The sequence below is a fragment of the Wolffia australiana genome, chromosome 2, assembly GCF_029677425.1.
Source record: "Wolffia australiana isolate 7733 chromosome 2, ASM2967742v1".
Classification (NCBI taxonomy): domain Eukaryota; kingdom Viridiplantae; phylum Streptophyta; class Magnoliopsida; order Alismatales; family Araceae; genus Wolffia; species Wolffia australiana.
The window spans coordinates 19,861,044-19,885,076 of NC_135836.1; the positions used below are offsets into that span (position 1 = coordinate 19,861,044).

The 24,033-nt window shown below is 39.6% G+C and overlaps 2 protein-coding genes across 3 annotated transcripts; one reads left to right on the top strand and one right to left on the bottom strand.

Moving 5' to 3' along the window:
* Nucleotides 1-5,090: 5,090 nt before the first annotated feature.
* Nucleotides 5,091-11,071, bottom strand: GSTT1 (glutathione S-transferase THETA 1). Of its 2 annotated transcripts, XM_078571367.1 has the most exons (7): nucleotides 10,916-11,071; nucleotides 10,699-10,772; nucleotides 10,307-10,367; nucleotides 9,986-10,039; nucleotides 6,511-6,590; nucleotides 5,871-6,079; nucleotides 5,091-5,478 (listed from the first exon to the last, which is right to left on the bottom strand). In XM_078571367.1, the coding sequence occupies exons 1-7, from the start codon at nucleotides 10,981-10,983 to the stop codon at nucleotides 5,305-5,307; spliced, it is 720 nt and encodes a 239-aa protein (XP_078427493.1). In that variant the 5' UTR covers nucleotides 10,984-11,071; the 3' UTR covers nucleotides 5,091-5,304. The 2 variants fall into 2 exon arrangements, with proteins under 2 accessions (XP_078427493.1, XP_078427494.1); XM_078571368.1 differs by lacking the exon at nucleotides 10,916-11,071 and having other exon boundaries at nucleotides 10,307-10,444; nucleotides 10,699-10,763.
* A 2,609-nt stretch (nucleotides 11,072-13,680) lies between these two features.
* On the top strand, nucleotides 13,681-16,513 carry AAE3 (AMP-dependent synthetase and ligase family protein). The gene is made up of 4 exons (XM_078571369.1): nucleotides 13,681-13,916; nucleotides 13,985-14,993; nucleotides 15,819-15,922; nucleotides 16,196-16,513. The coding sequence occupies exons 1-4, from the start codon at nucleotides 13,716-13,718 to the stop codon at nucleotides 16,412-16,414; spliced, it is 1,533 nt and encodes a 510-aa protein (XP_078427495.1). The 5' UTR covers nucleotides 13,681-13,715; the 3' UTR covers nucleotides 16,415-16,513.
* The last annotated feature ends 7,520 nt before the right edge of the window (nucleotides 16,514-24,033 follow it).

Genomic DNA, 24,033 nt, shown 5'->3' on the forward strand with positions numbered 1-24,033 from the left:
AATCTCAAGAACAATATAAATTTGGGTTGTTTGGTTCTTCTTGAATTATCAAATTTATTTGCATCTATAAGAGTATCCAGACACTTTTCTCAATTGTCAAGTGAATTAATCACGAAAATCAGTGGGAATTTACATATACATCTGTCTGTATATTAAATATTTATTATATAAACATCTAAATTTCTATAAAGAAAATATATTGAAAATTTACCCAGTGGTAAAATATTCGATAATATTCATTACTTTAAAGATACCCAGTAATGGTGTTATTTTATTCCACTTCAAATTGATATTCAACTTCATTATCGGATGCTTCAGGTATTATGGAGCATTCTATATTTTCAACACGTGCTAACTTTTTCATATTTTATTTGTCGTAACTGGAACACAGTATAGCTAAGGGATAGAATTGAAAAGGCTAACATTCTTCAAAACGATCAGTACAACCATTATGAATTAATTTATTGGAATATAATTTTAATTTTGTATTTAAATTATAAATGTATTCTAAAATGGTTGAATTGGATATATCTTATTCTATCTCCAAATGTGTTGTTCAATCTACAAGAAGTGAAAATATTATTTATCTTATTTTTGACTTATTGATATGCCACAAAACTTTACAAATAGATGATAAAATATATGGATATTGATCTCACTTTTCAAGGAAAATTTTAAAGAAAATATAGTTGGGGTATTTTTAAGTAAAAAACAAATTTATGAAGATTTTGTTCCTAGGGAGGAATGGATTGAGCATTATAAATCTGATAAAAACAATTATGTTTGGTGAGGTGGGATCAATAATGGCTTCACTTACATTCTCATTAGATATAAATAAATGACCACAGACAATAAGACTCTACCTCCTAGCCAACACCATGATTATATCTAAGACTTTCTCCCTTCTATCCAGTCAATATTCCAAGTTCCCAAAAAGACCAAAATATAACTTTAATAAATTAGGAAATATTGACATAAAATAAAAAATTAAATGGAGAATGATCTACTGAAAATTAAAATTTCATAAAATTTAAGAAATTATAACATTTTAACTTATTGGTGCTATAAAAAATTCCATTCAAATATGGACGATTCTTCACATTTCTATGTCAATACATTTGCATGCGAATGATTTCAAATATTATAACATTATTAATACTTCAGTCATGAAAACAAAAGGCATTATGTCTAATTTACGACCAACTTCATCAAGTAATTGAACTCAAACATAATATGGATTTAGATATAGGAAAATAGCATGGATTTACCAAATTTTTGATTTGAAAAGTCAGATACTCATTGACTGTAAAAGCATAGTTCATAATTAATGAAGACTTTATTTCATACTCCATCACAAACCTTTTCTACATGTTTTAACATTAACATCTAGGATATCTTATACGGCTTGAGAAGGTTTTGATCATGGATTGGTGATGGGGACCATCTAGCTCAGAAGAGTGGTCTCAACCAGCTCGAGGAGCCAGGGCTGAGGTGCAAGACCCGGCCTTTAAGTATTCGGCCTAGTCAATGGCCCCCCGGAGGTTGATTTTATCTTCATTCGTGCTTTTACAACTTATTTTATGCGTTTGTATGTTTGGGCCTATGTGTGTTGGCCAATATGTTTGTATATTTGGGCCTATGTGTGTTGACCCATGTGTTTGTGTGTGTGTGGGCCTATGTGTGGGCCTATCCTTTCTAGAGGAGCCCATAGGACCCAATATGTGGGCCTTTCTCCTTTATTTCTTAGGGGGGAGGCCCATATTCAACCCTCATGTAAAGGGGAGGGGGTTACCTCGTTGAGTAAGAAAAGAGAAGAAAAGGATAAACAAATTTGTTTTACTCTTATCTGTGTTGTTATTTATGATTTTTCCACTGCAAAATGGCACCCTTTTGAAACCCTAATCTAGCCGCCGCCAGTGTCGCAGGTTTTCCGTCTTCAGTCGTCACTGTTGCCACGCGTCGCGTACCCTTTCATCATCTTTCCCCGCCACGACTCGCGACGTCATCATGGCCTGTCACGATGCCCTACATCATCTCGCCCCACTACACACTGTGCGCCACTGCCCTGCCTAGCGCTGTTGTGTCACCCCACCCTGCCCCAACGCCCTGCCCCTGCGCTGCTGCGCCGCGTGACCCTGTGCGCCATCGCTGGTCGCCCGCGTTGCAGTGCCCCCGACCGTAGCATTGCCCATCGCTGCCAGATGCAGCCTCGTGTAGCTGCGCCGCCGAACGCCACCTTGCCTCTTCGCGCCACTAACTGCTGCATCCCCCCCTGCCCGCATCACCTTCATCACCGCCACGGGCTACCCTGGGTGACGTGCCATCTCTGCTGACACGCTCCCATATGTTGACGCAGTCAACGACTACGCAGTGCTTCCGGATACCTACTACTTTAGTCCCAACTGCATTTATGCTCGCCTTGCCCCATGTACATTCTTTATTCACGTTAGTACCTTCCTAATGTGTCTCCACCGCCAGGGTTAAGATATAGTTAGACAAAGTTGTTATATGGAGGAATAGGATTCTCGTCTTTGCGCATTGGTTGGACCTGTCTAGGGTTTGCGCACTAGCAGCAATAGCCGTGCTCACACCATTGGTCTTCAACCCCATGTCCAAATCATTGGGAGCCTAGTGGCATACCCAGGTCCCTCCAGCCGCGAATTAGTGGTCACCAGGGTTTTTCGACGCCGAGTATATACTTCTCGTGGGTTTTAACGTCGGAGTAGCATTGGCTTCCATTTGCATTTCATTCTCCCAATTGACGCTGGAACGATCATTTGATTCACACCTGTCGTTCTGCATCAATTGAACTTATATGTTTTCAAAGCTTATTTACATAAGAAAGGCCTGAATGAACATCCATCAAAATCAAATAAATTATTGCAGTTCAGTGAAATAATTAAACTTTTCTAAAGGAAACAAAAATGGGGATGAAGTATGGTACTGTACAAATACTATGATAAATCCGTAAATTTTTTTATTTTTTTGGTATTTCTCATAAAATATTTATGAAATTGAATGCTGAAAAATGCAAATCAACACAACTTTGGAAAGGGTTCCATACAAGTGGTTCCTCATATATCAGAAAATTCAGCTACAATCAGGTTATTCATCATCATGTTGTAATTTTTTACCATACTAGCCATAAATAGACACTAAAGATGTTTCTTATTGAAATTGTGGCCACCAAAAATTAATTTGAGCTAATAAAATTTAGATTGTTAGACGTGGGCTGTAACTTGGGTCCTGAAGAATTCCATTAACAGTTAAATAATTCCTACAATCCCCATATACTAACTTATTCTTAAGAGTCACATGTAATTAACAAAAAAAGATCTTTAAAAAAATTACGATCATTATGAAATAATTTATAATATTCTTTATGCAGTGCAGATTTAGTAGAATCGTATGTGGCCCTTTGGATCTTTGAAGATGGTCTGTCTATATTTCACTTCCGTACGCTGTTCACTAAATGTGGATTCTTGAATCAGGACAGTAATAATATGCATTTTTAGTACGATAATATGATTATATTTACACGTTTATTTGCATTAAATTGATTGTACATGTGTCTTATCAAGCCTAAAATGATTAAAATTGTTTTAGAATGATACTTTGAATTTTAGGAATTGTAATCATTTGAATGGTTTTTATGACATCATATTCTGAAATAACATAAATTTTGGAGTCAGAAATATGATTTTTCTTGAACTTTATGGCCTTATGTTCAAAGAGATATCATTTTTAAATTCAAAAAATTTTATAACATTTTTATGAGTTAATATCTATTTTTGGAATTATTTAACGGCTCTTTGAATTTTTCCTGCCTTTTGAAATCAGAGGAGAGATTAAATTAGAGGAAATTGGAGGGCTGATAATGATCCAAATCAAATAGTGATATGTGACAATTCAGGAGTTTCAGGTTGAAATTTTGAGCGTAGCTTTCATTTTTCCATAAGAGGATGTAACTAAGGGTATTTGGTTCACATTCCTTTTTCTTTAGTAAAACTTCATATATGAATGCGCAGAATATCCAATAATATGCAAACCCTACATTTAACAGAAAATTAGTATCTTTCACTGGTAATATAATTCAATTGAACATCTAAAATTAATGACCACATATATTATTCACTATTTGAAGTGAACGGTGTCCAACTTCAAGGTTATAAGTATCTTACAAATCTTAAAGAATAAAGCCTAAATATGATATAATTCTGTTTCTTCGGTGAAGAAAATTTTAATAGAACATTAAATATATTAATTTCCCTTCAAAATCAAGAAGTAAAACTCTGATCAATTATAAATTCCTACTTAATAACGTGGCAAAAGTCATCAAATTCAGCAATGAGAACCTGGCATCTGACCATCTCATAATAAATATTAACTCTAGACGTGTATTCATAGTTGGCTAATTCAATAGCTTTCATCAAAACTTTTCACGAGGTCGCAATTCAATTCGCGAGGCCCGTAATCTATTTACCTTAAGTTTAAGTCTGATAAATGGGTCACTTTCGATTCTAAAACTGATCTTTCTTACTTCATTGACAACTACTGAGATGAACAATACTTCAAATCCATTTACTGAGTTTGATTCTCATAATTAGGCGCCTTCGTTCTTTAAGATGGAAAAAACAGAAGTCCAAAAAGCATGGTCGAAAGTGAAACAGTAACAGTTCAACGTATTAAGCTTCCCACTAAAAACATCATGATGTAAAGTCTTACCCGGTAAATAAATTCGCCCATCATCCAAAGACCTATTTGGCATAATAAGGAAACCATGAAGAGAAATTAAACAAGATTCACAGTTAAAGGGGGGAAAATTAGTTTCAGGCGTCTTAATTTACAGAATGCATCTTCATCATTCCATTAAATTGATCTAAAGATGAAATTACTTCGTGGCTAGGCTTTTTTTCCCACGAAACTGCAGGTTAGACTACATTTTCCACTAATTTGTCTTTCTTGAACATATGATTTTAGCATAATTTATCTTAATACCAACTGATGAAATTTGATAGAGGGAAAATTCCAAGTCCAACATTCATACGCCTTGAAATCCAAACGAATAAACATCATACTTAAGCTCCGAATAACTCAAGGACGGTGAGATTTGTCATTTGTTTTGATAAGTCTCAATTGTTTTCTTTTTGATGAAAAAAAATAAGGAAGATCACCCGAGAGAGGTGATCAACCTAGATAAGTCTGAATTAATATATATGTTTCATATTCAAGTCTCGGGATTCACAGTTCAGTTTCATTCATAGCCTTAAAATCAGAATTATGTCTTACCATGGTTTGACGTCTTCATAGCTTTGACTCAGATCTCATACGCGCCGCAGCCAACCTAGATTTTACCTGGTAAAGAGTCTGATGAATCTCCTCAAAGTGAGGGTTCGTTGCCTCCTTGAGATCCTGAACCCATTGGTTTACTTTCTTGAAGGGCCCCAAAACTCTATTGCGGATCTTCTCATCAAGGACCTGCGGAGGGAAAATCTGGAAATTAAATGGCTGAAACGAGAGATATTTAAGGTCTGGTCAATTTTCTCATGGAAAACATAATATTATCCTGAAGAGACTCAAAATAATTGATTAATGGACAATAACTTCTGAAATAGGGAGACAGAATGTAAAAATAGAGTATTTATCCCTACGGGATGATGATTGAAATAAAGCAGATTGCATCACTTCCAGCTGAAATGGGAGATAAATAAGGTGTGACATATATTTTCCAGATAGTAACAGATGCTATTAACCAGAAGTGAATCTAAAAAGACGATCAATGGACAAAAAACTGTGAAATAGGGTGCGGAACAATTCCAAATTACAGTTTTTCCTCATGGATGATGATTGAAATAGATAGATAATATCACCTCCAGTTGCATTATTTCACAGACAAGACTCAGATCTGCAATAGATGGTTGAGATCTTCCCAATAAGAATTTTCCGCTGCTGCTTCTGAGCCAAACAGCTTCAAGATTTGAGAAAGATGAACTCAAAAGAAGTTCCGCTTCAGCAGCAGCCTGCGGATTCAGCGGAAGACCCAGCGCAGGTCCTAGGGCACTGTTTACGACCAATTTTGCTGCGCGTAAAACATTTCCTGGTTACGATTTTCCTTTCAAATGTTCTACCGACGCTCCTGTCAAGTGTTAAATTGATTAAGGATTTATAAACTTACGGACGTGAAATTTTAGGATTTTATGCACACTCACCATATTATATTGTTAGGAACATAAACGCAGACAACAAAAGTTTAACCAGATTTTAAAAAAAGATACTTTCTTTGGAATCATGAAATCATGTCATAAAAAATCTATTACGGACTACAAGTCTAAAAAGTTTTTCTAAAGTTTGAAAATTCGAGTAAACTAAAGCATATTTGGTATTTAAGGCTATCTAAAGCAATCTAGCTCATATAAGGATGGACTCTCTAATATTATGCGAACAGATATGATTAAAATTGAGGGAATAAGACTTATTAAGATAACTGGTTATCCACAAATCTCAAAGCACCTGAGGCCGGACGCAGATTAGAGTGATGCCAATCCAACACGGAATTGATTTTTGCTTGGCTGGAGGCGTCAGATGGATACCTTAAATTGAAGAGGAAAATGATATTAGCAAGCGTAACCACCAGAACGTGATCAGATTGCCCAATAATCTAGGTTGAGTTCACAAATATTAGTCCCCAGGATAGGTGTTTCTAGAAACACTAGGAAGAACTAAACAAGTGAGATTGATAAGATTTATTCTTAACTATTATTTTCATATCAGGGAAAATACCAACTATTTTTTATGAGTATTCCCAGATTAGGAAACTCTTGAAGACCTAAAGGACCAACAAAAATTGCAGCCAAACAAGGAGGAAGAAAAAAATTATCTGGATATTGATACAATCCTATACCCCCAAGTGTCTCTTTGGCAATTTATCCCAACAGGGGTATTTTGGTCCTTTATCTTCGAACTAGTAGAATCCCTTCCCTTAGGAGGGCAGTAGAGAAGTGAAACTGGAATAATGTTTGAGTCCCTGTCTCTCATTCTCTCCTATGAGATGATGATACACTCTGCCTGGATCGAATTGGTTTCTTTTAATTATTCCCACATCGACAACAAGGGACAGTCATTGAACATTCGCGAAAGAGAAGAAGAGAGACGAGAGAGAAGTTCACAGAGTAGAGAGGAGAAATGGAATGGTTGGAGAACGGATCAAACTGAGGAGGCAGGGATCGACCACAAATGAGCCATCTGAAGATGCGGTGAGGGAGAGACAATCATGAGGGCAGGGATCATAGAGAAAGAGATGTGAGTACTTCCATTTGCATAGAGAGAGAGAGAGGACAGGGATCATTGAGCGGAGAAGAGGCCTGTAGCTTCCAACTGAATACTACTTCCTGGCCGCCATTCTTAATAGAGATGCAAATAAGGGAAAATACAGGTCTGCCCTCAAGGAGGCTTGGGGATCATATCAGATTGCCATCCTGCTGGTATCCTATTCTAGACAATGCCCATGTCACCAAAAGGAATATTTTCTGAATAATTACGAAGATACATGGAAAAGAGATTGGGTTAGGGCATCAGCCAGAGAGTAGTAGTGGGGATTGATTATGGGGAGCTGGCTGAAGATCCAGTGAGACTATTGCTACGAGTAGGGGATGGTTGGTGGTCAAGATAAGAGGAAGGAGGAGATGTGATACGATCCTCTACCCCCAAAGGGTATCTTAGGAATTTAGCCCGTTAGGGGCATTTTCGTCATTTCATGTTTAGGGTAGATTGCTTGAGGAGGGCAGTCAAGACTGAAGGTAAGATTGGCCTCTTGGCTCACTATCTTAATCCTCTTCGTCTCGGTCCCGTCCCCTTGACCGTCCAGCGATCCCCTATCCCGTGATCGTCTCACCGGATCTTCAGCCGGCTCCCCTCCAATCCAATCCCTACCCTTGCCGTTCGGTTCTCTTCTCGTCTCCGACGATCACCGTCCCCGCGATCGTCAACCCTTCACCGCGTCATCAGGCGGCTCGTCCCTGGTCGATCCCTGCCCCATCTGTCGACCCCTCCTATCATTCCCGTTTCGACTCTCCTACCCTGGGAACTTCTACCTCGCCTCATCCTCCAACCACCTCCCGATACGAACCTAGATCAAGGTCCGTATCAAGATGCCAGCAGTAAGATTGTTTCCAGGGGAGAGGGGTAAGCTGTTGCAGACACTAAAGGGAAGATCATCTGCAGGAGACTAGAAGGATAGTGGTGAGATGAGGAAAGACGACCACACCCAAAACCCTTCCATTGTCATAACCTTCCCCCTCCCTATTATATCCTGTATAAAATGGATTACGAGAATGAGCTATATTTTATAGACCTATTATGAGTCTGATAACAGACCGCATAGTGGGCCTTATTTAAGAAAATACAGATGCCATACAAGCCATAACGGGATATAAAGGAAAAAAATATAAAATGGACCTATTCCAAAGGTTCCAAGCAGACATGCTACTGGATGACCATGGGTCGAGAGGTAACCCGTTAAGGTATGCATTAAAAGCTGATCGGGTGAGAGTCACAACCAGAGGCACCGTTTGTTGAGTAGGGTGCAATGCCAGGGGTATCAACAGGCTCACGCTGTATTCATTAAAACTATAATTTGAGTCGAAGGGTATTTTGGTCATTTGGCCCACGAGGGTCATTTCTGTCATTTCTCTTTACATGTATCTGCCTTTACATAGACCAGCCCTCTCATTAGAAGGCAAGCCAAGATGTATCAAGAAGTGAAGTCATTCTCCTGCACGGAGAAGTCCATCCCACCATTATCTTCTCTCAGGTGGCATCCAGCCTGCTGGACCTCCTTGCTCAGGTTGATGTCCACTCTGCAATAGCTCTCTCCGGTTACGTTCACTCCGCTAGCGGCCCTCCCCAGCTCTAGCTGACATCCACTCAGCATCCTCTCCCTCTGCTGACATTCATTCCAGCATCCTCTCCCTCCCTTCCCATCCTCTCCCTAATAAGACCTACTAGATTCTTATCACATCCAAAGTGTTATAACAGCTTTTACGATGCAGTAACCATGATGATGTGCACAACCGAGAGAAGAGTAAAGAGGATGGTCACTAAGAGCAATGATTGGCAGTCAAGGACACTGACCAGTCAGAGACAGCCTCACTGTCAAACTAGTCAAATGACATCATCAAGGAGATGATGATGCCACAACCAGAAGACATAGAGAAAGCTGAGGAGCTACTCATGACCCCAAGCAGTTTAAAGTCTGATGAGGTGATGCTGCTTCAAGCTTGGCACAGCACAAAGAGGCAAAAAAAATTACAGAACCAGAAATTGGTAAATAAGGAGCTCAATGAGATGATGCTGCTCGGACCCAAGGTCAACACCCAGCAGCAATACCTTCCTGATAGAGAATCAAGAACTAGATGAGGATAAGCCCAAGGGAGACTCTGGGACAAGGCATTCTTCATAATCTCAATATCCTACGCATAGTTCTAGGAAAAGTTCCTATTCATATATATCCTTGTTTAGTCCCCGTCGTCATATACTTCATCCTCCTCTTAAAATCTCATGTCTACACAAATATAGGATTACACAAAATGACATTTTGCAGACAAATACAGGAAGGGCATGGTAGGGCTGCCAAGGCGAGGGAAGTCCTAAACCCAAACATGGGAAAACTTTGCAGCGGATTCATCAGTTTTTTCTGCTTCATTATCTGAAAAACTTGACGTTCATAAAAAAATGAGGAAATTCTAACACGATCTAGCATATTTTGTTCTTGTCCTAATGTCGGTTTATACTGAAATATAAATATTTTTCAAAAATAAAATTTCAGATATTTCAATCTTTAAAAATAGAATGAAAGTGTAATCACAAATGATAAAAGTCTTCGCAACAGTTCAGTAACTGAAAATAATGTTATTAGTTAAACTTTTGACATCAAACTCAATGATGTAAGGAAATGCGCTGAAAAAAAAATATAAAGTGATCATCTTACCAGTGATCAGGAATCCCGGGGAATGTGCACGCAATATATCTCAGAATAGAATGACTGTGAGAAAGAAGAGGAGAAACTCAGGTTGAAAACAGAGACAGAAATGCAAGATTTTTCCAAAATTATCAGCCTGCAATAATACATCCGGTATAGTTTTTGAAGTGGAAATAGTGTGGATTCATTAATATTTACAACGAACGGCAAAAGTAATTCGTATGCTCCATTGGAACAGAAAAAAAATCTACGGTGATAAAAGGATGAGGGGTCAGCTCCACGCATACGCCTAAACCTGACAGCCTCTGGGATTCATAGTGCAAAATGTACCTCTCGGATAGTTTGAAACGACCATCAACGATTGCAGGGACCTGCTTCAACGGGTTGATTTCTGCGTGGAAGAAGAAGATTGATGCCATACCATCCAAACTTACTCAGATGTCTTAAATTATAGTTTCAAGAATTTTTCTGCGCCATAAAATGCAACAGAAGAGACAGTAATAAATCTCATGCACTGGATCAAAATTGTGACGCATCGGCCACTCCAAACTCAACCAAACTGGAAAAGTCTAGTCCAGACAGATGAATCTACCAAGAAAGGGAACCGAAGCGATTACGTTCATCGGCACGACATAACAGAGGCTTTTACCCTTGCCCCATACTAAAATAAAACGCCGAGCGTAGTTAAATCTAAAACACTCGACATCGGAGAAGAACGGCACCTTGAAATTGCGGAGAACGGTGTTGACCTTTGGCAAGGTCAATTCGCACCTCCTCAAAATCGATTCCATTCGCCCTGGAGAGCAGATCAAACATCAGAAACGAAATTGAACTCGATCAGTGACCATTCGAGGAAAAACAGCTTCAAAGACATCACGCGATCCGCAATTTCGCTAAAAAAATCAACGATCACGAGAGAAAGAGAAACCGGCAGCGTACTTGCAGAAGATGAGAACTGCGCGCGAGGGCTGGGACATCCGATCGACGTACACCTTCAATTTCGTCATCGCTGGTTTCTCCTCCCGCCCTGGATAAATTATTCTGCGATCACTCGTTCTGGTCCGATGAATTTATAGTCAATTCTAGAGGCGGATATTTGAAATAGGAACCGGATAAGAGATTAATTAGGATAATGATTGAAGAATCGAGGAAATAAATCCATCTCAAAATAAATTATTAAGGAGCAGAAATAGCAAGAGAGATTAGTATCATTGTGGAGACACGTGTCTGAAAGAGAGAAGAGAGAGACTTTGTTTATTTCTTTTTCTCACCTCTCTTTATTTCTTTGTCACACTTTCTCTCTCTTTCATTATCTTACACTTTAAATTTCCACTATCTAAATCTGTTATCTTACACTTTGAATCTATTTTCTGCTGAAAATGGATCAACCTCAGATTCTGTTGACTTTTGTAGAGTTTTTCTGAGTTTTGAATCTACTTTCTGAATATGTATTTTAATGAAAATTTGAATGTATTTATGAAATTAATGACTTCTGAATCTATTTTCTGCTGAAAATGAGTCAACGGCAGATGCTGTTGCATTTTGAATCTATTTTCTGAAATTTAGAATCTATTTTCTGAAAATGAATCTATTCTTGAATCTATTTTCTGCTGAAAATGGATGTTGACGTTTGTATCTATTTTATGAGATTTCGAATCTATTTTCGGCTGAATTTTAGAATCTATTTTCTGCTGAAAATGGATCAACGGAAGATTCTGTTGACTTTTGTATCTATTTTATGAGATTTTGAATCTATTTTAATGAAAATAGATCCATTTAAATTTTGAATGTATTTTAATGAAATTAATGACTTCTTACTCTATTTTCTGCTGAAAATGAATCAACGGCCGATGCTGTTGAATTTTGAATCTATTTTCTGAAATTTATAATCTATTTTCTGAAAATAAAGGTATTTTTGAATCTATTTTTCTGCTTAAAATGGATCAACAGCAGATTCTGTCGAGTTTTGTATCTATTTTCTGAAATTAATGTATTTTAAATAATTCAAGATACTGATTTTCTTCTGTCCTAGGGTGAGGGCAGACCTGCTTCCTCTCTCTTCTCTCTCTACCCGAAGCGAGCATTGTGAGCAGGCCCCACTAGTTTGTATAAATCAGAACACATCAATTAAATTACGGTAGTTACTAATCCTCTGCATAATTAGACAGAGAGGCAGGAGAGAGTATGAGAGAGAGATAGAGTGAGATAAGGACAATTTTGTTAGAAAAATATACTATCAGATTGCATTGTTCGTTAGTGTTTGACGGTCCTGGTCTGGTCAGAGTTTTTATCAAAGTCATAAATCTTACTTAAGCTTCAGTTAGGTTCTGGTCCATTCTTATTTGGTCTTGCTTTGGTCCAGACTGGTCTGGTCTGGTCTGGTCAGGTTGACTAATCAATATCAAAGTAACAATAGTAAATTTATGTTCATAGTAATATTAAATATCCTCTACGTCAAGTGGGTGCCCACAAATAGATAAATATATGAGCTCAGTAGAAATCTCTATGTCAAGTCAGATTTGATATTTTTAGAATTTTATAAATAATATTAAATAAATATCAAATAATATACTTCAGATTCTGGTTTGATACTTAATATATTTCATATCTATTTCTTTTTCTAATGCCTCTTGCTGGTGTCACTCATCTTTCTCTTTCTCTCTATCTCTCTCTCTCTCTCTCTCTCTCTCTCTCTCTCTCTCGTTGCTTGTCATTACAGTTCCAGGTCGTCCGGAAGGTGGATGGTGGACAGGACGGGACGAAGATTGTCCCCTCTGACGTTCGGAATCAGTGCAGGGACACGGACGGGACAATTTTTTCGTCCAAGTGGACGTAAACTGTCCCGTCCATTCGTCTCTGGACTAATTTCCGTCCCAGTTTTCGTCCAACCTTGCGGACGGGACAATTTTTCATATTGGGACGAAAAAACCGTCCTGTCCACGTCCCTGCACTAGTGTAGTTCTGGATCGTCCGGAACAGGACAGTTTTGTGGTCAAGACGGCTGAATGGTCAAGATGGGATCGTCCACCCTCGGTATAAGAGGTGACAGTTCACAGAAAATGATGCGATGAAGTCCTTGATCAAGGCATCCCGTCCAATAATTTTTCGTGAACAATCAGTGCAGCGATGGGGACAGGACAGTTTTTTCATCTGAGACCTCCTAACTGGACGATTTTTTCGTCCGAGTGGATGAAAACCGTCCCGTCTATTCGACATGGGATGAATTTCCATCCCAATTTGCGTCCAACTTTGCAGACAGGACTATTTTTTATCGTGGTATGAAAAAACCGTCCCATCCGCGTCCCTGCACTATACTTGCCATCCCTATATTTTTTTAAATTTATCTTTTTCCCGAAATAAAAGCTGCCGACATTTCCTAAATTTCCAAAACCGTCTGTCCTCCGGTTCACACCCAAGAGGACACGTGGAAACCGTAACAGAATCCTACGTCACTCGATCGGTGCCGCCGCACCCACATTCAATTTATGACGTCACCAATCTTCCACCAATTAACAAAAAAACAACACAAATAATTTCAATCAGGCGTGTGCTAGGAACGCCCAATATTAAAACTTTAAAGAATACTTGGGATTTCGTTTTGGGATATCCGGGGGACACGTGGAGGGAGAAGATCCGTCCAAAAGACAGATAGCCGACGTGGCATCGTCTTCTTCCTCCGGCTCCTCCGCTATTAATCTCTCTGTAATTTCCCGGCCGGTCGATCGAGAACGGGGAAAGAATGGAGGTTCAGACCGTAACGGGGCTGGTCAAGAAGGCGGCGAGGGAGTTCCCGAGCCGGCGGGCCATCACCGTGCCGGGGGGGCTCGAGCTGAGCCACGAGCGGCTCGACGAGCTAGTCGAGAGCGCGGCGGCCGGGCTCGTCTCCGACGGGGTCCGTCCCGGGGCCGTCGTGGCCCTCGTCTTCCCGAACACCGTCGAAGTGAGCTCCACTCCGTTCAGGCCGACTGTTCCTTCCTCTTCTGACGAGAGAGATATTTTCGCCTGCAGTTCGTGGTCACGTTCTTGGCGGTGGTCCGAGCCAGGGGCGCGGCGGCGCCGCTCAACGGCGCGTACACGGCGGAGGAGTTCGAGTTCTATCTCTCGGACTCGGGCTCGACGAGGGTCTTGACGGGGCCGGAGGGGAGCCCGGCGGCTCAGGAGGCGGCGTCCAGGCTGGGTCTCCCCCACGCCGCGGTCTCTCTCCCGGGGCCGTCCCGGGCCGGGGGCGGCGCGGCCAACGAGCCGTCCGACGTGGCGCTGGTGCTGTACACGTCGGGCACGACGAGCCGGCCCAAGGGGGTGCCGCTGAGCCAGCGGAACCTGGCCGCGTCGGTGGCTAACATCCGGGCGGCCTACCGGCTCACGGAGGCGGACGCGACGGTGGACACGCTGCCGCTGTTCCACGTGCACGGGCTGGTGGGGGTGCTGCTGAGCTCGCTGGGTTCGGGCGGCGCGGTCGGGCTGCAGCGGGGGGGGCGGTTCTCCGCGTCGGCGTTCTGGGCCGATATGAGAGCGGTGGGCGCCACGTGGTTCACGGCGGTGCCGACGGTGCACCAGATACTGCTGAGCCGGCACGCGAGCCGGCCCGAGCCGGGGTACCCGCGGCTGAGGTTCGTGCGGAGCTGCAGCGCGGCGCTGGCGCCGGCGGTGCTGGGCCGGCTCGAGGCGGCGTTCGGGGCGGCGGTGGTGGAGTCGTACGCGATGACGGAGGCGGCGCATATGATGGCGACGAACCCGCTGGCGGGGGACGGGGAGAGGAAGGTGGGGTCGGTGGGGCGGGTGGTGGTGGGGATGGAGATGAAGGTGTTGGGCGAGGATGGGGTGGAGAGGGAGGTGGGAAGAGAAGGGGAGGTGTGCGTGCGCGGGGCGAACGTGACGAGCGGGTATCTGGGGAACCCGGAGGCCAATCGGGAGGCTTTCCGGTTTGGCTGGTTTCATACCGGCGATCTGGGGTTTGTGGATTCCGACGGGTATCTTTTCTTGGTCGGTCGTATCAAGGAGCTCATCAACCGCGGGGGTATTGATCGAAAAGCTCCGGTTTTATCCTCTCTTCTTCTTTTTCTTCTTCTCCTTCATCGTCATCTCTATCCTTCATCTTGTTCATCATCATCAGCATCTTCATCTTCTTTATCATCTCCTCCTCCATCGTCATCTGTGTCCTTCATCTTCTTCATCATCATCAGCATCTTCCTCGTCATCTTCTTCGTCATCTCCTCCTTCTTCATCGTCATCTCTATCCTTCATCTTCTTCATCATCATCAGCATCTTCATCTGCATCTTCCTCTTCATTTTCTCCGTCATCTCCTCCTCCCTCATCGTCTCTATCCTTCATCTTCTTCATTACCATCCGCATCTTCATCTTCTTCATTATCATCCGCATCTTCATCTTCTTCATTATCATCCGCATCTTCATCTGCCTATTCATATTTTTCATCATCTCCTCCTCCATCATCTCCTCTTCCTTCATCGTCATCTTCATCATCATCATCATCATCATCATCATCATCATCATTATCATCATCATCATCATCATCATCATCATCATCATCATCATCATTATCATCATCATCATCATCATCATCTTCATCTTCATCTTCATCTTCATCTTCTTCATCTTCTTCATCTTCTTCTTCTTCTTCATCATCATCATCAACATCATCTTCATCTTCTTCATCATCTTCTCCTCCTCCATCGTCGTCTCTATCCTTCATCTTACTGTTTTTTTTTATCGGTATTATTATTGTTGTTGTTTTGTTGTTGTTGCTACTTGTTAGTACTATTATTTATCATTCGTCTTCATCTTCTCGTTCTTCATAATCATTTTTTTATAAATATTTGGCAGGGGAGAAGATATCGCCCGTTGAGGTAGATGCGGTGCTACTGGCCGTGCCGGGAGTAACGCAGGCCGTGGCTTTTGGTGTCCCCGACGATAAGTACGGGGAGGAGGTGAGGACTTTTGTTTTTACTATCATTATTTTTGTTGTTCTAGGAGGTAAGAACTCTTGTTGTTGTTATTATTATTATTATTCGTTGTTATTCTACGAGGTGGCTTTTGTTTTTATTATCATTATCGTTGTTATTCTAGGAGGTGAGAACTTTTGTTATTATTATTATTATTATTATCGTTTTTATTCTACGAGGTGAGGACTTTTGTTGTTCTTATTATACTTATTTGACGTGTACTGAAGGTGGGTTTTTTTTTTGGATTTTTTTGGTCAGGTGAATTGCGCGGTGGTGCCGGAGCAAGGAGTGAAGCTGGAAGAGAGCGACGTGGTCGCCTACTGTAAGAAGAACTTGGCGATGTTCAAGGTGCCCAAGAAGGTTTTTGTCACGGATAGTCTGCCGAGAACCGCCACCGGGAAGATCCAACGGCGGGTGGTGGCCGAGCACTTCCTGTCCAAGATCTCGGCCGCCCAAGTTTCGAAAGTTGAGGCCTGAGCGTGTGCAGATCCCGCGGCGATGGATCCGTTATTCTGTCACTTTCTGAATAAGCATAATAAGTTGAATAATGAAGGAATAGATCTTTCAAGAATAGAAGACAGACGATCACTATCTCTGCTAGAGACGTGACGGTGATGGGGTGCCCAGGATGCGGGACTTGACGGAACGGCCGGATGACAGCCATGACGGAATTTTTAAAAACTTAAAATGGACAAAAAATACATATACAAATCATTATTTTTAATATTTCTGATAGCTGAGATTGACCAAAATGGCCAATAAGATTCCTGGCATTTTTCACGGAAGTCCCTGTTATTTTTTGTGCACGTAAACCGACGCCGACTATAAAGAATTGGAGATATACCCCTCCATTCAAGTAGGGTTTTACTCACGTCACCGGTGACGGTGATGCCGTCACAGTGACGGTGATGCTGTCACGGTGACGGGGACGTGATGGGACGCCCTATGGAGGGACGGTGACAGGAATGTGAAGGGATACATGACGCATGACGGGACGATGATGTGACGAAAGTTTCATCATGTCACCATCCATCACGATTCGTCACCCGTTCCGTTACATCCGGGGCGTCACGTCCCAGCCATGGCGTTCCCTAATCTAGGCATTAGTTTTAGCAAAAACCCTAAACTTATTCCTACTGTTTGGCTCAGTATAAAAGTTCAGTCTAGTCTAGTGGTCAAGATCATAGTCAAATCATAAAAATCAAAGTCATAGTCAACGTCAATATAGACCATCAATATATAGTCAATATTAAAAAGATAAACCGACCATTTTGGTCATGTACTATTTCCTATATGTAAGAAAAAAATTCAGCTTATTTTTTTATATTCTCAAGTAGGAAATAGTTCATTATAAAATAGTATCTTCGTTATTTTGAAAACAAAAAGGCCCCTTCTCTTTCAAAGGATCCCACTGCCATTTGAGTTTGATTTTTACTCCAAAATAAGATATTCCATATTGGCATTGAAATTGACACTGACTATTTTATTAGTTATCATCTCTGGTCACCAGGTACTGCGGAAGATGTCAAAGACTTTGACAACTTGGATGACTTACTTGAAAAGTGTCTTTAAAAAACACAAAATTAACACAATAATGAAATAGGGAATATTATAGAGAGGGGGGTGGGATAGGAGAGAGTGTGGATGTTAGAGAGGGAGGGAGATAAAAAAGGATCTAGAGAAAGGGGAGAGAGAGGGGGACAGAGAGAGAGAGAGAGAGAGAGGGAGAGAGAGAGAGAGAGAGAGAGAGAGAGAGAGAGAGAGAGAGAGAGAGAGAGAGAGAGAGAGAGAGAGAGAGAGAGAGGAGTGAGAAAGAGAAAGATAGTGAAAGATAGTGAAAGAAGGGGGAGCAAGTGATCGGCTTAACCCTGAAAGATGTTGAACAGTTATTTTCAAGTGTTTTTCCATTACTCATGCCTAAGTAAGTAAATCACAAGTATGAAAGTCATGATTCAATACAACTTCCTGATGTTATTTTTCACTTCCCAAGGGTGGAGGGCTAGTTATTGATATATGTTGGGATTCCTATTCCTTATGGAAGTTTACTTTGAGGTAAGTGGATTGTGGGAGTCAGGTTTTGTCAGCCATGGACAGGAGGGAAGATCATCCAGCATTTGGCCTAAACACTCGCAAATGCACATTTGGACTTTAAAAACTCCAGAAGATAATGAGAAAAAAAAATACCTGATACATCATTGACGGCCTTATCACATCCTTACATTATCACTGACAAGGGAATACCCTTTGCACCAATGGTGTAGGAGGGAAAATCCTAAATGGGCGCAAAAAAGAGAAAACATGGCTCCTAAATTGGCGCACGACTCAGGCCTCAGTGGTACTCAAGATCCTAAAGAAATAGCCACAATCCTAGAAAGAAACATGACCCAATGATCAGACACATAATTGTTTCAAGGGCTGGGTCAACCCCTCAATCCTTGTGGTCTAGCAGGTTTGACACATTCCATTATTGAGAGATTCTTGTGGATTTCCTTGATGATGTTCTGGCAAAATCTTGGTTCCTTCGATCAATTTCATCAACAAAATGAGACTAAAATCTCTCAAGCATGAAGAAAATATCATTCTGATGACTGATGAAGAATTTCTCTCAAACTTTCTGGAAAACCCTTCATGTTTTTATAAAGGATACATGGTCATTCAGAGCATCTCTCAGAGAGCAAGTTGTTGGTAAGTATTTGTGACCTTCTTGGAATTTTTTTTAATATTACATCCTCCATTGAGTACTATTTACATCTTTAAGACATGAAATTTGAGGAGGCAATGGGTTATTTGAATATCCATGAGGAATAGGGAGGAGAAGATCTTTCTTCCCAGGGCTGTGGACAAGTTCTAGGAAGATGGAGAGACCTTATGTGGCAGAGACAGTTGTCACAGTCGTGGTAGTAGTGGAAGAAGCAAAGAAAGCACAAACTAAGGAATAAATCTAATATTGAATTTTTCAACTGTTAGAAGTTTGGGAATATAACTTGGAATATCACAAAGAGAATAAGGAGGGATATTCAAATCTAATTGATGTAGAAGAAAGGCCTCAATATCCATTTCTCATGGCTCTTGTTGAAAAGAACTACACATTAACAATGCATGGAAATGGTGAAGATATATTCAATGAAGATTTGTGGCATCTGGACACAATCCAGTAGTCATATAATTAAGGGAAGCACTTCTATACAAAATGCTAAAGAATCTCATATTGGAAGAGCCAGGTTTCGAGCAAATTTGTGACTGCATATTGATAAACTCAAACTTAGGAATTTAATTTTTCTTTGGTGCTTTTGAGCTTAATCACTAAAATATAAACTTATACTTAATTAAATCTAGCTAGTGATGGCCACAGATCGCCTCCACATGGAATGGTAATTACGGATTTAATATTATTTAAATAGTTATTAATAATACGAGGGGAGGTATTTATAAAACATGGGGTCATGAGAGGGGGAAAATGAAAGGCAACAAGGTGATAATTATTAATAAGATTAATATGATTATAATAGATAGAAGATAGTGATAAAAAGTATGTTTGAAAAATGAGTGAATGATGATGATGAGATAGGAAAGTAAGTAGAACAACTGAGATGTGATAAAATAATGAATTGCCAATTTGTGAATATCAATAAGATAAAAAATATATGATGACATGGAAGACATGATCGAAATGTGTAATGACATGATTGATGTAAAATGGGATGATGGGATGGTTGAAGTATAATGTTGATGATGAAAATAACCAATGTAAGCCAAAGACGATTACCATATATCCTTACGATCTTACAGGATTACAACAATTTTTGAGTGAAAGTAAGCTCCTCCTCTTCTATGTTGCGTCTTATCACACACCCATGACACCAAGAACACGCTTGATGGATCTCAAAAACTCATTGTCTTTCAATCAGCCTACATGTATGAAGAAATTATAGCAATACTTGAAAAAAATATTAACTTGAATTTATCTATCAGGCCATAGATAGAAAGATGAGGTTAAGGAGAAGCTAACCTCAAAATTTCAGCACAATCGACCTTCAATTTCATCAGATATTAAGTTTTGAAGATGGATACATTTTAGCTGACCATATTTCTCTCTCCTTGTTAGTGGCACAATTGCTTCATCCTTTTCCATTTTCTTCTATAATATTGATAAGTTACATTTTAATTATTGGCATGTTCTCCTCGTCTTTCGTAAACAGAAACTCCAAGAGTGCAATGTATCCTGCATGGAAGAATAAGACAAAGAGAAAAACACATTTTATTTATTTATTATTGATTGTGTGTTATGGCCACATGTTGTCGCATACCACATAAACACCTTTTTTATTTTATTAAATGATACTTAAACGCATGCCATACGCATTAATAAAAAAATGTAATGATTGGTGATGTGGCAACGGGAACTTTGACACCATGTAAAAGGCCTTTTTCCCTTTTTTTCACCAATCATATGATGCCACGTTGATTACATGCATTGTAGTACCTTAATCTGACCATATTTACATGTTTACTTGCATTAATTTAGCTATTTATACATGTTCTAAAGCTTAAAGTGATTAAATTTATTTTTAGAAGGATATTATGAATTTTTGGCATTTTATGCATTTTGGAGATTTTTCTGACATCAAATTTTGAAACAATATAATTTTCTTATTCAGAATATGATTCTTCTGGAAATTTTCAACATTCAATTCAAAAGGATATGATTTTTCTAAGTTTAAATGTGTATTTATTTGTATTTTGGGCCTTTTTTATTAAATATGAATTTCAGAATATCTTTTAAGCCCTTTATTTCACGACGCCATATGTCGCAGTTCGATTCATTGAACGGTGACAAGTCAGGATTAAGTTTAATGAATTGTGGACAACCAATCATTAAGCTGAGTTAATGATTGGTGTCAACCAATCATTTAACTAAGCTGTTATGGCATCACAATTAGCAATGCCATAATTGCTTGTAAAACTAACAAAAACATTGTTACGTGCTTGGACGAGGAAGAATCTCAGCAAATGATCGCATTAAATGCTTGGATAAGACAAAATCCTAACCATATGATGTGACGGTGCTGACGAGGATGAGGAGAGAGAAATATTTCAATTAAATCAACATTTAGGAATCGTCCAACTTCCAGGCTTGATATCCGACAATCCAGAACTTGGATTGAGCTGAAATTTTAAGGGCAGCTTTTTCCTTCCATGCTCTATCCATCCATAGAGTTGGATCTATAAATTGATTCCCCAATATTTGTACAAAATAACTTTAAGCTCACTTCTTCCTAGAGAGGCAGATTGAAAGAAAGTAAAGTTTTGAAGGTCCATCAAGTGTTCCTTGGTGTCTCTAGTGCTTGGTGAGGTTCAACAGAGAAGTGGGAAGGTTTATCTGTAGCAGGAAGATGCCTTTACCCTGGCAGAACATAGGGATCTAAGGTTAGCCTTTCGCCTTACATTGAATCGTCTCCAACACATTAAGATATTGTGACCATCTTCACCATCCATCACCTACCTCCATACCATCATCCATACACCTCTGTCACCATCCAATATCATCCACTCTGATCCACTTGACGTCCCGTCTTACACCATCAAGATCTCGTTACCTATCCCTTTCAACTACATCAGTCTCTCCCATCTTAAGCATTCTAGTTTTTTCTCAATACCTCCATCGACGTACCCACGACCAACCATGTTGGTATCACTTCCGCTGTCACAATCCCATCTCATCTCTCCAATATCATCCATCATAAATCCTAATTTCTAAAAACCTAATTAAACTCCTAACTCTATCGTCACCACTATCTTCCCCCATTCACTAACTTTTACATTGCGTGATCTCCTAATCTCCTCGACTTCACCCAATCAAGAGAATTTTCTGTCCTAACATCTTTTCCCTGTGGAGACGACCCTTACTTGTCACTAGCTAATTAAATTATTTACGAGTATAGATTTATAAATCTATCGATTAAACTCAAATTGTCAACGAAATTTTTTTTCCCTAATTTTGAGTTTATCGCACGTCACCATCCCAACTCTTTTCAGTTTTCAATTTTTGAAAAAATATCCAAATTGATGATTTATTTTTCTGGGTCTCTGCACACATTTATTGTGATTTTAATTGCTTATTTTTTCTATTGGTCTGTGTCATCCCTACATATTAAAAAATGCATCAACCAATGATTGTCATTATGGCGTCGTGGTTTCCAATTCCATTGTGGCACCCTTTCCCAATGTCTAAGTCAGAAAATTATTGTGTAAATAACTTATTGGTTGCAATTCAAAGAATAGAGTGGCAACACATGACACAATGGTAGTAAAACCCTAAATTTGACACATAAAAATCATATCTTCGTGAATAAAATATTTAAAGAATCCAAGGAAAAATATATTCTGACTCAGAAAATCTTTTCGGAGTATGATGTCAAAAAATAGCATAAAAATACCCAAAATCCATCAAAATCAAAATATCACTCTAAAATATCACCAAATCTTGATAACACAAATATATAATTATTTCAATGCATAAAATATGTATGGTTGCATATAATTAGCCCGATAATTCGTGCGTTATCACACATTTAAAGAATTGGAGATGTTTCAGTCCAATATAAGGGAATATTTGATGGTGAGGAGTGTATTATTTATAACATGATAAATGCATGTGTATTTACATATATTTTAGATTTCTTTGGTATTATTAATTTAGAATTTATCATGTTATCATTTTAATTCACTAAAAATATATGCACTAGCTATAAATTCCAAATTTTTACATTATGGTTATTTTTAAAACTAAATTTACAGGAATGAGAGGATACAATTATTAAGGAGTTGGAGATTTTTTGGGGGCTTAGTGATTATCAAAATGGGCTGAAATGATGAAATGGCATTTTGGGCTTCTAAAATAGAAATCAGAGGGGGTTGGGCCATGACCTGACCTACCTATTAGGTGTTCAAACACCTTACAGAAGAAAGAAGCTGGAAATTACAAGGCAAGACTATCAACCAATGGAGAAAAAGAGGCAAAATTGCAAGAAAAGAGATTCAAAAATGCCCAAAGGGATAATTTAGTAATTCTTAAAATGTATTAATAATATTTTTCTCCCTCATTTCCCCTCATTCTGGACATTCTCCAACAAGTGTCTCGCCTGTAGGACAAGGCATATTTCGGAATCCAAGTTCTTTAACTTGCTTAATATAAGTTTATTGAAGTTTTCTCTTAATTCCATCTCTTGTTTGCATTGAAAAACACCTGATCCTGGCAAAATATAAGGATCTAGACTTGAGAGGAAGCATTGAGGGCTCAAAAGACTTGCATTGAGGTTTTAGGAACCAAGAACTCCATTTTCCCATCATTATCTATCTATTTACCCTTAAAATCCATCACTTTCTCGCTCTATACACACATTTCCCAAATTTCTCTCTCTAGAATCAGCCCTTTATCTCCATACACCTTTATCCATATCCCGAGTTCATACCATCAAAATTTCAAAACAATCTCCTTCATTTGCACCTTTAAATTCCATCTTCTTCATTTTCTCTCTCAATCTCCCCATTTCAATCTTTTCTCTCTCTAGAACCATTAATCTCTCTCTCTAAAATATTTACCTTTCTCTATCTATAAATTCATCAATATCCCTAGTTCATCTCCTCAAAAATTCATAAAAATTTCATTTAGTTGCACTTTCAAATTCCGTCTGAAACTCCCTCTTCTCCGTTTTCTCTCTCTATCTCCTCATTTAACCTTTTCTCTGTCTAAAGCCATTTATTTCTCTCTATAAAATCCATTCCCTATATCTCCCTATATCCTCTATCATTTCCATTTCAAATCTAAAAAAACCATTAAAAATCAGTTTTATCCTTTAGAAAACTCAATTTCCCCACTTTTGTCGCCATCGCCAACGTACGCTGCCGTGCCCTGCTGTGCAGTGTCATACGACACTTGTGCAGCAGGGACAACCCTCTGGCTACCAGTCCACACACAGGCAGCATGACGACCGCAGGGCACATGAGTACCATGTGCAAGACTTAGCCAAATCAGCTAAGTCCTGACATTGGGGCAAGCCCAATTGGGCTGACCCAATCTGGCTGACCCAATTGGG

Coding starts and splice junctions, on each gene's coding strand:
- GSTT1 (XM_078571367.1), bottom strand. CDS start 10,983: ATGACGAAATTGAAGGTGTACGTCGATCGGATGTCCCAGCCCTCGCGC. Junction 10,040..10,306: donor CGTTTCAAACTATCCGAGAG/GTACATTTTGCA, acceptor TCTTTCTCACAG/TCATTCTATTCTGAGATATA. Junction 5,479..5,870: donor GTGAAATAATGCAACTGGAG/GTGATATTATCT, acceptor TTCCCTCCGCAG/GTCCTTGATGAGAAGATCCG.
- AAE3 (XM_078571369.1), top strand. CDS start 13,716: ATGGAGGTTCAGACCGTAACGGGGCTGGTCAAGAAGGCGGCGAGGGAG. Junction 13,917..13,984: donor TCTTCCCGAACACCGTCGAA/GTGAGCTCCACT, acceptor TTTCGCCTGCAG/TTCGTGGTCACGTTCTTGGC. Junction 14,994..15,818: donor GGAGCTCATCAACCGCGGGG/GTATTGATCGAA, acceptor AATATTTGGCAG/GGGAGAAGATATCGCCCGTT.